Source organism: Tachypleus tridentatus, chromosome 8, assembly GCF_004210375.1.
Source record: "Tachypleus tridentatus isolate NWPU-2018 chromosome 8, ASM421037v1, whole genome shotgun sequence".
Lineage (NCBI taxonomy): Eukaryota > Metazoa > Arthropoda > Merostomata > Xiphosura > Limulidae > Tachypleus > Tachypleus tridentatus.
In genome coordinates this window covers 63,323,014-63,337,362 of record NC_134832.1, presented here as the reverse complement: position 1 = coordinate 63,337,362, position 14,349 = coordinate 63,323,014, and the positions used below count along the sequence as shown (strand labels likewise).

Here is a 14,349-nt window from a genome sequence, read left to right as displayed (position 1 = left end):
GCTAAATATATCAAAAGTTGTCACTTTCTCTAGCGGTTAGATGAATGATTTTAAGCTATGTATTGTTTAGTGTATGATAAAAAATAAAAGCTTAGAAATTTATACAACAGAATTAATCTCCAGGATTAACGCATGCAGAAGTTTCATGGTTTTGATGCACTTTTCCATTATTTTTCCAAAAGGACGTGAAAACCACCTGAAGGAGTCACCTATTTTAACCACTTGCACCACTGTACAGTAGTGTGCTGTCTGTAAGTTAGTCTTAGACACTAAAATGACGTCACATAAGGGACGCTTAACTTTGCAACACATGAAACACAACAAAAAGTATTCACTCTCTAAGTTTCTACACAGCATAACATATAAACTACAAAAAAACAAGAAACAAATATTTGTTACTCTTAGTTTTCAATTAAAAAAGAAATTTTCAAAATTTTCAAATTTTAAAACAGGACACTTTAACGGACCCTGTAGAAGTAATCTAACAGGACACTTTAACGGACCCTACAGAAGTAATCTAACAGGACACTTTAACGGACCCTACAGAAGTAATCTAACAGGACACTTTAACGGACCCTACAGAAGTAATCTAGCTATAACTATTATCGGTTGTTCATAAATGAAAAGAGAAATATTAATACAAACAATGAACCTGATCCACCATCCAGATCTACTACTGAATCTAAACACCGACAAAACAAAAGGAGTCATTCGTAAGTATCGCGAATCTGTGGTTGGTTTTAATGTTTGTTTTTCTAGAAGGATGGTGGTGACGTTAACAATACTGAATGCTGTTAATTTACTTGTAGAGATGCAATACCAAACAACAATAATCGCTTCGATACTACAATTATATATTTCATTTTTCTATAATCTTATGAAGACTCTTGTTTCTTTTCATTTCAACCTTTGCAAAACACATTTATCCTTTTTAATGTAATACAGAAATAATTATTTGAATATGAGCAAAATTTTGTTCCTGTCTCTGTTTCATAGCTTTATGTGTCGAAAATACAAAATTTCCCAACGCTATCCAACCTTATTCTTAAGTGAAATATATAACCAGTGATTTAATGTAGCAGAGAAAGCGCAATAAGCTATCTTTAAGAGGCTAACTAGGTCACGGCTACATGGGTGATTCGAAGCTTTAAATCTGTCATAAGTCGGTGTTCTTACCTTTGGTGATACTCCAAACAATATTGTTTGACGGTTGGCACTTGGGAGAAACTTCACCAGGATGGCTGGTCGCACCATGAAAGTTGTACCAGGAGGACAAGGATGAACGACTGGACAGTGATTTTCGGATATATTCCTTTTTAGTCCTAGTTGAAAGGGAACTGACGTCATCAGTAGTCGTTTGATCTGAAGAACTAGAAGAGAAGCTTTTGTCTTCTATTCCTTTCTAATGCAACAGGAAAACGAAACATTGTTGGTGTTGTAAGCTTGAAGCCCCATATACGCTCGTATTATACACGTAAAAGTAATACCTATTTTATTATTCTGTCACCAGATAATATCAATTGCAATTATAGTTCAAAAATAAATTAGTACAACCTGCTATAAAACCAACTTGGACCCAAGATCCTGGTATTTTCGAATATTTACAATGAATTTCCTTTAGAAGTCGAAAACGAAAAACAACATTTATGTATATTATAATTACATTTATTTATGTTGCTGGTTACAAATCTCAGTTCTATGAGTTATCAGTTACACTTTTTATTAACAGTTGCTTACTGAAGTGATGTGTTACAACAGATGAAAATTAATGTAGCCAGTACGTCTTATATTGAGAAGTTATAAATTTTACATATCATCTTTGAAATAACAACATTTACTAACTTTAAAAGTATTTTCGATCGACTGTTCTTTGGTACTCACAGGTGACAGGTTTCTTATTGTTATCCAAAGCCTTATTTTTTGAAAATATTTATAATTCGTTTGAAATAATCAAATGCCACTCGGGGAATCAAATGTTGTCCCAGTGACACAATGCATTCTTCAGTTATTTTATGTATCAGTAAACCAATGAAGCGAGCAAATGTAGTGTCTCATAATCTGTAAATATATACACAAAAACCCCAGAAATCTTTCACTTTTCCTATACGTTTTTTTTTTTTTCACATATTTAAGGATCATTCTGATAGTCCACAAATGTATATACAAGTTTTTAAATAACTAATATTACATCTTTATCAGGAATATACGTATTGTCAAAAAATCCTTTGTATACTGATTCTACGACATTGTCAAAAAACTATATGGTCGCATAGCACATTTGTAGGTTGGCTGAGATATACTTTATAAATGGACTAATTACTCAAAGAAATAATATTCGATTTATTAATAATTTGTTTACTTTTTTATAATTTGGTTTTCAAGACGCAGATTTAGTTCGGGTAAATTTAATATTTTGTAGTGGTATATGGTGTACTAAAAATAATAATTTATAAAAGCGAAAATAGAAAGCCAAGTAGTAAGTTAACATGTTTTTATATTTTGAAACTAACTTAATACGCGAATTCGTAAACAGTTAAAAATAAGTTGAATCTAGAAGACAAACAATGCTTGAATTAGGAGACAAAGAAGATAAATTGTTTAGTGCTGATAAATTCTGAACAGTGAATGGAAACGTGCATGCCATTAGAAACGAATAGACGGATACGAGTAAATAATTGCAAACAGAGAAAGTTGTGTAGATAGAAGAAAAAAACAACTGTAGTATATTTAAAACACCTACCGGAAGTATGACAGAGGTGTTTTCACTTTCACTGTCATCTGGTTGACAAAGTTCCTGATAAGCAATGCAATGAATTAAATAAACATCGTCCATAAGTTTTGCCACTATGACAATGCCTAGTTATTCAAATGCTTATTATTCTTATGACAAATACATATTTGTATTTTTGTTCTTTTTTATTACCTATTTTGAACGTGATAACTCAGAAAATTAATTACTTACCTCACATAACGATTTTTTCCAAATTTTGTACAACAGCTGGTAGGAGGCATCTCTGGACAGTAGTGACCCAAAAACATACTAAGAAAAAATATTGATGTTATCCAACATAGAATGCTTACTCAGTTAATGTTAATTTTTTTACATTGATGTTTTATTAGTTTAATTTCTGTTTAAGGTGTGTAGGTATGAACATTTTAGCTCTGAAATATATATGATATATTCCTTACCAACAAAAGCAAATAAGTGTTATGTGTGCTTTCCAATATACGTGTAATACCTGGTTTTTTGGTTTAATGTCTCGTTAACATAACGCAGACATATTTGGTTTGGTTTAGATTTTTTTCTTTTATAAAGCTACTTGAGGGCTATCTGCGATAGCTGTCTCTAATTTAGCAGTAACAGACTAGAGGGTTTGTTTGAAGTTGAGCACAAAGCTACACAATGGGATATCTGTGCTTTGTACACTATAGATATCGAAACCCGGTTTCTAGCGATTTTAGTCCGCAGACATACCATTGTACTGCTGGGGGGCACACACTAGAGGGAAGGAAACTAGTCAAATTTATCCATCGCCAACTATTGGGCTACTCTTTTGCCAACGAATAACGAGATTGACCGTCACTTTACAATGTCCCCACGTCTGGAAGGGCGAGCATGTTCGCTGACGGGAATTCGAATCAGCAATCCATGGACTGCGAATCAAGCTTCCTAACAACCAGGCCTAGTAGTTTTTAAAAGAGTAGGTTATATCGATTACTAGTACCGAGTGTTTAAAATATTCGATATCCGTTTTAACATAAATCGTTATTGTGGCAACAGCATAATTTTCTGAAATCAGAGTAAAGCAAAGTTTATCATTAAACTGTTAGAAACTGAAAGGGATGATTTTAGAGTCTAAGGAAGTAAAACTCTTTACGTAACGCTTCTGTATGCATAAAAGAAAACCAATAAAGGATGTTCACTGTGCAAGGGCTCCTACTTTGTTAAAACTATACGACGATTTATTGTTTGTTTTCAAATTTCGCGCAAAGCTACACGAGGGCTATCTGTCCCTAATTTAGCAGTGTAAGACTAAAGGGAAGGCAGCTATTCATCACCACCCATCGCCAACTCTTGGGCTACTCTTTTCCCAACGAATAGTGGGATTGACCGTAACTTTATAACGCCCTCACGGCTGAAAGGGCGAGAATGTTTGGTGTGACGGGGATTCGATCCCGCGACCCTCAGATTATGAGTCGAGTGCCTTAACCACTTGGCCATGCCGGTCTGATGACAATTAATTTATCTCCAACAAAATTTACCATAACTAACACTAACACTTCAATTCAAATAGGCCTTGTTCAAGGTTTTTTTTCTTTCACTCTTAACTGAAATATATATTTCACACAGATCATACTACGTCTGTCATATCCTAACCAGCTTGATGAGCCCTGGTATTGACGAAAGGCCTCATTGGCACTGGATATAGTAGATGTAATACAATTGACATATTATAACATATTCTCCTTTGTTTACACTGGCGAGTTCTTAGAATAAGTTTTTGTACAATATGTACATGTTGAATTAATGATATTTGTGTTGTTTCAACATACACGTTCAAAAATAAACAAACAATAAATACGCATTACACAAGAGATAAGTTGTTGTTTTTTTCCTGTAACACTAATTCACTCGCTCTTTTTCGTTTGGCCCGGAATGGCCAGGTGTGTTAAGGCGTGCGACTCGTAATCTGAGGGTCGCGGGTTCGAATTCCGGTCGCACCAAACATGCTCGCCCTTTCAGCCGTGGGGGCGTTATAATGTTACGATCAATCCCACTATTCGTTGGTAAAAGTGTATCCCAAGAGTTGGCGGTGGGTGGTGATGACTAGCTGCCTTCCCTCTAGTGTTACATTGCTAAATTAGGGACGGCTAGCGTAGATAGCCCTCCAGTAACTTTGCGCGAAATTCAAAACAAACAAACAAACTATTTTGTTTTCCTATCGACAGTAAAGAAATTACGAGTTATTAAGCGAGAAATGTCATCGTTCAGAAAAATAATATTATAATATAAAATGAGCCTATTTTACTATGTTATGTAACTGTAACAGAATTACTAAAAAAATGGGTTTACTTAAAGTATACATAAAAATAAGTACAAACCTTTTCATCGTGTGTTGTTATACCAATGGCGTTGGGTATTATTTTGGCTGTACGTTCTTTGGTAATTTTTGTCACACTTCCCACAGGTATCAAGAACTGAAATAACACAATTAAACCAAATCAGTAAAGAAGTAACAACTAACATAATTTAATATATACCATCAATCTATAATGTAACATAATCAGAGTACAAAATACACTAGAACAAAGGCCAAGCCGCGTTGATTTTTAAATAACTTAATTTTTAACTTCATAAAAAAGATGAATGACTTTTAAACTGCCAACAACACTTAAAATGATAATTTGATGGATGGGTGGGAGGAACTTTGGCTTACACAGATAAGAATAAATAATTTTTATATCTTAGAAAAAGACAAAGTAAATCCATATCAGAAGAAAAACCGTTACGTTAATCAATTATATCTGTATTTTATATCTGTTGTTGTTTTTTTAAACTAAAATGTTAAAGCCTCCATTATTACAGATGGCGCTTTATCCTGTTGTTCAAATATTATATGACTACAAACAGTCCATAAAGTTGTATTCTTATTTCGTGAAAGTCGTGTGATATTGAACCGGGAGCAAAAGTCGTAACCATAACAGCAAGCCACTACAAACGCAAATTCTATCTGCAGTGGGAATTCTAGAAACTCCAATCAATATGCCTTGTTTAACTCCAGGATGTATTGCTAATAATAATACTCATAGTAAAGATAAATTAATATCTAAACACAAATAAATGATAATTCAATAGAATATTTAGCAGCATAAAACAAGAGGGAATCTTTAATAGCCGTGGAACATGAATTTCTTCGACTAAATCCACTTACCTTTTTATTAGCTATATTTGTGTGTACCGACAATATCAACGTAGAACCTGAGCACAAACGATTCGATTTTACTACTCATCAGGACCTCTACTAGCCTACCCTCTAAGTGAAATTCTTTTGGATAGGATGAGAGTAATTAATCTAAAAGGCCTTAAGCGTTGACAAATACACCAGTAAAAAAAGTTTGACCTAAGAAGTCCAAATTTGTAATTAGATCTAAAATCGGTCAAGAGAGAACAAGCTACGAGTTAAAAGTTTGTATTAAAAAAAAAACAACAAACAAACTCGGAGTCATTTTGAGCCGTTATGCCGCGGCTAAGCCCGGCATGGCCAAACGTATTAAGGCGTTCGACTCGTAATCCGAGGCTCGCGGGTTCGAATCCCGGTCGCACCAAACATGCTCGCCCTTTCAGCAGTGAAGGCGTTATAATGTGACGGTCAATCCCACTATTCGTTAGTAAAAGAGTAGCCCAAGAGTTGGCAGTGGGTGGTGATGACTAGCTGCGTTACCTCTAGTCTTACACTGTTAAATTAGGGACGGCTAGAGCAGACAGCCCTCGAGTAGCTTTGCGCGAAATTCAACACAAACAAACAAGCCGCGGCTAAAAATATTCTTCTGAACACCACTATCAATGCTTCACCATTAATATTTACCCCTTACTATCACTAAGTTGTTTATGTATTTAATTAATAACGTAGCGAAAACATTTACATTATATATACACACTCCTCATAAGGGGTTTTGCAGCATTTCAAATTACTTGTAACTGTGAGTGAGCTGCTTATCGAGTAGTGCCGAGTGATTTATCACTTTTCAGTTTGATTCGATGTTTGCAATTATCGCGATTACAGTTATTCCAATTAGATTATTAAAACCCATAGAAATAAAGAGAACCATATAAACGATAACATACAAGAGTACATAAAGGTAACTTATTGATTGAATTGATTGAATATGTCTTCTTCTGCAGTGAACAGTGCAAATGAACAAGCGTCGTGTTATTTCGCGACCTAAGAGGATTATTTGTTTTGAATTTCGCGCAAAGCTACACGAAAACTAGCTGTCCCTACTTTTGCAGTGTAAGACTACATGGAAGAGAGCAAGTCACCACCACCCACCGCCAACTCTTGGGCTACTCTTTTACCAACGAATAGTGGGATTGACCACCACATTATAACGCTCCTACGGCTAAAAGGGCGAGGATGTTTGGTGTGACGGGAATTCGAACCCGCGACCCTCGGATTACGAGTCGAGTGCCTTAACCACCTGGCCATTCTGGGCCTCACTGAAGAGGATCGGGTTCCTTTCATACCTCTTGTTCCTGCACAATACATCATTCTGAAGGTTTGTTTGTTTTGAACTTAGCGCACGAGGACTATCTCAACTAGCATCCCTAGACTATAGACTAGAAGGAAAGTATAAAAGTGTTGAAGGGAAAACCACCAGTTAGTTAACTACAGATATATATGTAGTTAACGTTTTCAAAAATTTTCTTTTATCTCTTTCAAAAACCTCTATACGTAATTTCCTAAGAGGAAAGTACAGTCAACATCATCCACCGCCAACTCTTCGGTTACTCTTTTACCAAAGAATAGTGAGATTGGCTGTCACAAAATAACGCCCTAACGACTGAAGGATGAGTATGTTCGGTGGCGGGGATTCGAACCAGCAAGTCGTAGATTGCGAGTTGAGTGTTCTGAACACCATATTGGGAAGGAAAAAAAAAGAAGTGTTTGTTTTCTAGTGTGTGTGCGTGTGTGAAGATGCAGAATAAAAATAATAACAAGAACAATGCTTCTTTACAAGTGAATACAAAAACAGCACTCATGTATTCTGAAGACGGCTAGTATGAACGTTTTGATCTTCTTAGGCCATCTTCAGGGGAAAGAACACTCAGTTCCTATGTACTTACCGAATCGAAATATAAATCTTAAGCAATCGATTAAATTAAATTTCGTTGTTTATTTTAATAATCGAAATTTCGACTAAACCATCAACATTATAATCGTTGGAATTTCATAACATTCAGTATTTTAATGTGATTCCTCATTAAGATTGTTTTGGTATTAACAACGTAGTGTTTCAACAATATAATTTACAGCTAATTATTATAATTTGAAATTGAATATTTTTATTAATTATAAAATAAAATTTCGCCAAAGTTTCAAAGAAGCTTCACGAAAAAACAAGAATAATTCGTTACATATGGGTAATAAGGTTTCGTGCTGTACGTACTAACAAAAATTATGACGATTCCCTCGTGGCACTGTAACGTCATTAGCTTCGACAAGCTGAACCCGATGAAGAGACGGTTACCTGGGAGCTATTTGTTTACACATTATAAATGACGTAATAAAGAAATTTTGTGGATCCCCTGGAACTGTCTATTTAAACACACGCAGCGTATGACAAGACAAATGACGCAAGCGTGTTGAGTAGCAAAAACAGTGTATTATAATCTCATATTATAATTTAATAATTATATATCTAACTTAGTAGTACTGCATAGCTAGCGTATCGTATATCGCGTAAAATACGCATTATATTTTTAATTATATGAATTAGTGTATCTAGTGGTTTCACACTGCAAAAATGGCTATTTTACCACACAATCTCTTTCCTCGTGTTTAGAAAGAAAGAAAGCCAATACTGATAATGTTACGATACATCGAACTATCGATGAATTGTGATTGTGAACGCCCCAATATCAATGGATCGATAGTAAATTTTAGAATCAATAATAACCCTGATCCGTTTATGTTTTCGATAGTTTATAAACTTGATTATTTTCCCCAATTCTGTCTGTTTCACTTAAGCCATTTCTTGGTTTTAGGTTAGTTTCACAGTATATATATATATACACACACGTTTATACGGTATATTTTACCTGTATATTTTCCTACACAAATAATTCACACTTTAGCTTTCTATATTTGATGAAGATGTACCAGATTGGGCTATTACTAATTTAACAGAGTTTTATGTAACCAATAAACTCACCGAAATTTTAAATGATATTGTGGAAAACAATGAAACTAAAGCTATGCCCATGCTTTAAAAAAAAAAGAATTTGGTATAACATTAATGGCCCAGGTTGAAAAACATAATGAAATACACATATGCAAATTCAAAACTGAACATTGAGTTAAAAAGATGATTAAAACGCATGGTGATCAGTTTCCTAACATGTGTAAAACAGCTTTCTGCTTCTATGTTGATTGTGAAAGAACCTTTGCTGTATGAAACAGGCATAACACAGAACTCAGCCGCTCTAATGTAGTCTGAAAATATATTGTTTGATGAGAATTGTAATTTTCAGCCCAGAAATTTCATTGTATGATCCCGGTGTTGCAGTTAAAATGTGAGTCAATGCTTAGAACAGAATTGCGAGACTTTTATAGTCATAAAGACTGAGAGTTAAGAAAATGAAAACTATGCGTGTGTGTTTTTGTAGCATTTTCTTGAGGACAAATATGCAATAAGATAATACTGACGCGTTCAAACTCTTACAAATGATCCAATCGCTAAAAAAACCAACAAATTGACAACTGTGCGTGATACTGGATTGCTGACGGTCAGATACTGATAAGAGGCAACACTTGGTCAGTACCGTATTAATCATGGCAACAATTATCTGTAGCATTACAACAGTAACGCACTTTTTATTGACTACACGCTGTTACATGAACAGTTACTGTACTCCCAATAATTACTTAGTCCTTACAGCTCACAAGACGTTGATGAAACTCGCTAAAAATAAACACTTTACGTAAGTTTTTGAAGAGAACTAATTAACAATAATACGAACAGGGTTAATTAACCTCAGTGCCTCTGATCGACATACGACTTCGAGTTATCATAGTTTTACTAGCGCTAATGACTAAAGTCTTGAAGGAAAAAGTAGTAAGTGGTTATTAACACACAAGAAACATACCAACTTGTGCGATCATAAGTTGTATGGAAGGGCAAGTATTTAATAACAGACGTACACATCTCAAAATAAAGGATACGCCGGTTTCTCACAATATCCGCATAATAAAACTTGTATATTTATGCAAGTATTTGTTTAATACGTATACGAGTGTGTTTGCATTACATATATGTTTTAACTAATATAATTATATTAAAAAGTCTACGACGAATTGAACTCAAATCACCATTAGGTCAAATTAGAAAATAATAATTATTAATATTATACTGAAGTAAAATATTCAGTATTTTCGATTTTTCATAATACTTTTTTTTTTTAATTTTACTAAAGTAGGCCTGACTGTCACATTATAATGCCCCCACGGCTGAAAGGGCGAGCATGTTTGGTGCGACGGGAATTCGAACCCGCGACCCTCGGATTACGAATCGAACGCCTTAATCCACCCGGCCATGCCGGGCCTTTAGTTTTATACTGCTAAATTAGGGATGGCTAATGCAGATAGCCCTCATGTAGTTTTGCGCGGAATTCCAGAAACAAACAATCTTTACTAAAGTAATTATGACCGTTCATACACCTGTGTGAGTATTTCAGAACAAAAATTACTGGAGTTATTAACACACGATCCGACACAAATTAAGTGACGTCACGTGGTTCATTAAATGATGGTCGATTTTTGATTCTTACGTGTCAGACGTAACTTCTATAAACAGCAAATGTCAAAGGTGAACTATACTTGTTTGTTTTCTGTGGTTTTCGCAAAGATCAAAGAGGGTTTGTGGTGCATAAAATTCCGTATTGTACAATACCGTTCATATAATACCACAAAGATGTATTTACGTATTTTATGGAAAGCCGCTTTTACTATTGTGAATACCACAATCCCATCACTTACATTCCTTTACTAAAATACCAACAATAAATATATTGGTTTGTTTGGAATTTCGCGCAAAGCTAGACGAAGGTTATCTGTGTTAACTGTCCCTAATTTAGCAGTGTAAGGCTAGAGGAAAGAAAGCTAGTCATCACCACCCACCGCCACCTTTTGGGCTAGTCTTTTACCAACGAACAACTGGATTAAACTTAACTTATAACGTCCCCACGGTTGAAAGGGCGAGCATGTTTGTTGTGACGGGGGTTCGAACCTGCGACCCTCAGATTACGAGTTGAGTTCTTTAACCACTTGGCCATGTCGGGCTTATAAATATAGTTTTTGATGAGGCCTAGGCTATTTTTTATTTTGTTTCGTTTTCAGCATGACCCATCTCTTTAGAATCTAGATGCTTTATGTTCAACATTAAATGTTCCATACTACAATTAATTCATTTGACAAATGCTAAATAAAAATCAAGCACTTTAACGTTAACATGTTGTGCTATCATACACACACACACATATTAACCGTGAAAATATAAGGTGCATTTTAAAATCTTACACAAATGAATGTAACACAATAAAGAAACATAAATTCATATTGCTTTGGCCTGTTTTTTTTTTCATGTAAAATTTGTCTCCTATACACATTAGTAAAGGCTCGGCAGGGCGCTTGACTCACAATCTAACTGCCGCTGGTTAAAAACCCCATTCCACCAAACATACTCCCCCCCCTTTTCGCCGTAGGGGCGTCACAGAGTGTGTTGGTCAATCCAGTTATCCAGTTATTCGTTTGTAAATATAGTCCAACATTTGGCGGTAGGTGATGATGATTAATTGCCTTCCCTCTAGTCTATCACGTGTTAATCAAGGACAGCTAACGCAGATAGCCCTCGTCATCTCTGTACGAAGTTCAAACCAAATATTACCTCGAACAAGATAAAAGGAAGACGCGCTTAAACAAAAAAGAATTAGAGCTTGACAATAGCGTTACCAAATAAAAACAAATTTTACTCCAATGTTTACGATTTGATTTTTACACAGTTTTCCGTTTGGAAATTAACGTTTATAATTAAATGTACACAACATTAAATGCCTTCCCAGTTATTTCTACTTCTTGTATCTTCCTTTACAAGAGAATACTACATAGTTTTCATAAATTTTGATTAAAAAACTGCTTCTAATGCTGCTTATCCATTATTTTGAGCATGTGGTACTTATGTATCATAAAGGAAACGTTTCATCAGGTTTCATTAATACGGTTTGGTTTTGTTTTGAATTTCGCGCAAAGCTACACGAGGGCTATCTGCGCTAGCCGTCCTTAATTTAGCAGAATAATACTAGAGGGAAGGCAGCTAGTCAGCACCACCCACCACTAACTCTTGGGCTACTCTTTTACCAACGAATAGTGGATTGACCGTAGTTTTCTAACGCTTCTACAGTTCAAATGACGAGCACGTTTGGTGTGACGGGGATTCGAACCTGCGACCCTCGGATTAAGAGTCAAGCGCCTTAACCTCCCGGCCATGCCGGGCCTCGTTAATACGGGGGTCTCTCAAGCATTATCAATGTAGTTAACTCCTGTATTCACACAGTCGTATTTTCACTTAAGTTTGACAGATTTCTGTAATGAAAGTTTGTTTTCGAATATTCGAATAAACCTACATAAGGGCTCTCTGATAGTCATTCTTAATTTTGAACTGATAGACTTAAAGGAATGCAGCTAGTTAACACCACACATCGGGAGCTCTTGGGGTACTCCTTTCCCAACGAATAGTGGGATTTACCAACACATCGTATCTCACCCATGGGTGAAAGGGCAGTACTTTCAATTACCCCTGTATGTTTTCAGAGAAATCTTCGACATGGGGAGATATGTCTGATTTTATCCCGCTTATTTTCGACTCTATACAAAGTTTTATTATCGCTGATACTGTCAGTCAGGAGCGAACCTTAAGAGTTCTATAATGTTTTAGCTGTTGGCAGTGTATTTATAAGTGTTAAAACTGTCATGCTAGTTAATAAGTTGGAAACATCGAAGCTGGCCATTGTATCATGTTATCACGGTTGATTTCAATATCTTGACAAAGTGGATTTCATTTTAGTATGCAAAAATATCTTAGCTGTTAATGGTAAGATATCTAGCTAAAGGGCTGTATGATGAATCTCTCCAGTTGTCATGGAACCAAAAGGTGGCGTTGCTTGTGAAGTTTAGATACACCATAAATAGTTTGGCACTGCTGCGGTGTACTATTCCATTATTAGTGTTGCAAATCATTTCTGATGTTTCCAGAGGACGTAGGTAATTTTGTTTTTAGTGTGTTAGCGGTTGGGTTAGATTTGATCTTCGTGTATCATGGCCGACTTCAGCTAGAGTTTGGAGTTTCATGGCGTTTCCTCTTTGTCCATAATTACAGTGGTGTTACCTTTATATTCTGGTAAAATTATGACAGAATTGTCTTTATCTATGTTCCTAAGAGAACTTTTTTCTGTTAGAGTGGTAACATAGTGGGGAACTGCATGACACTTTCCATTCCGTTCCTAATTCTGATAAGCTGTAAACTACTTCTTCTGTTTCAGCAACTTTGAGTTTTACATCGACATATATAAGTATAGAAGAGAGGTCTAGACTTCTATCATGGTAGTTTGAAGTCGATACTATAATTGAAAAAGATAAAATTTGATTTGTGATGATAAATAAAGAATAAAAATATTTTAACGGTATCTCATTCAACACTAACTATTGTAGTTAAAGCTAGATTGATAGTTTTGTTCATTATATCAAGGCTTCATTCCGAAAGCTACGTGGAAAATAATAGCAGGTAATAGAAGTATCAGTTTGCACAGCATTAAAGAAAAAACAGTTGTCATTTATTAATATCATTATTCCGTAAGAGTAAAATAAATATCCGTATTAACCGAGTTACCACAATAGTTATAGAGTGACTAGTCATGTGATTTCGAAGTCGCGCGAGATAAAAGCAGGTTTCTTTTTATTAGAAACCTATTATGTAGTTAGTCTTACTAATTTGGCCTGATCTTCACTTGATGTTACGGTACAATGAGAAACGGCATACAAACATATACGCGCACACACATATACACGCACTGTGTTTCTGTTCTACGCTTTGCACATTCAGTCATGCTATTTCTAGTCTTAAGCTCAGCTAGTATGTATTCAGTACTTAATCGTATGAAATTTCCTGCTCAGCAGATTTATCCGGTATAGCTGCCGAGTTCACCTGAATATAATCACATTTGTCTGAAAATAGAGGATGGTATGTCGTTGGGAAACACCTTAACTTCATTTCAAAATTCCACTCACTTAGTCATCATTTGAATTCTTAGGACTGAATCAAAGGTTATACAGCGCATCTCATCTATGTGCCCTTTGTATACAGCGAGATTTAAAATAATATAGATAAAACTCAGTCTTAAAAACACATAAATATTACTGATAATATATAACCCAACGCAATTCAATTCAGAATATTTTATAATGTGAGGGTCGCTGGTTCGATTATTCGTCACACCAAACATGCTCGCCCTTTCAGCCGTGGGAGCTTTATAATCTTTCGTTCAATCCCACTATTTGTTGGTAAAAGAGTATCCCA

General features: G+C 35.3%; 1 protein-coding gene across 11 annotated transcripts in view; it reads right to left on the bottom strand.

The window, feature by feature from the left end:
* Window positions 1-14,349, bottom strand: part of LOC143222526 (uncharacterized) — a 91,115-nt gene that overhangs the window by 7,948 nt on the left and 68,818 nt on the right. For 9 of the 11 annotated variants that reach the window (XM_076449134.1, XM_076449139.1, XM_076449143.1 and 6 more), the window contains 4 exons: window positions 5,104-5,199; window positions 2,963-3,040; window positions 2,741-2,794; window positions 1,177-1,402 (listed from right to left, as the gene is read on the bottom strand). In XM_076449134.1, the coding sequence (XP_076305249.1) occupies window positions 1,177-1,402; window positions 2,741-2,794; window positions 2,963-3,040; window positions 5,104-5,199 (454 nt within the window). The remainder of the gene's footprint in view (window positions 1-1,176; window positions 1,403-2,740; window positions 2,795-2,962; window positions 3,041-5,103; window positions 5,200-14,349) is intronic. The other 2 variants (XM_076449137.1, XM_076449145.1) reach the window with 1 other exon arrangement.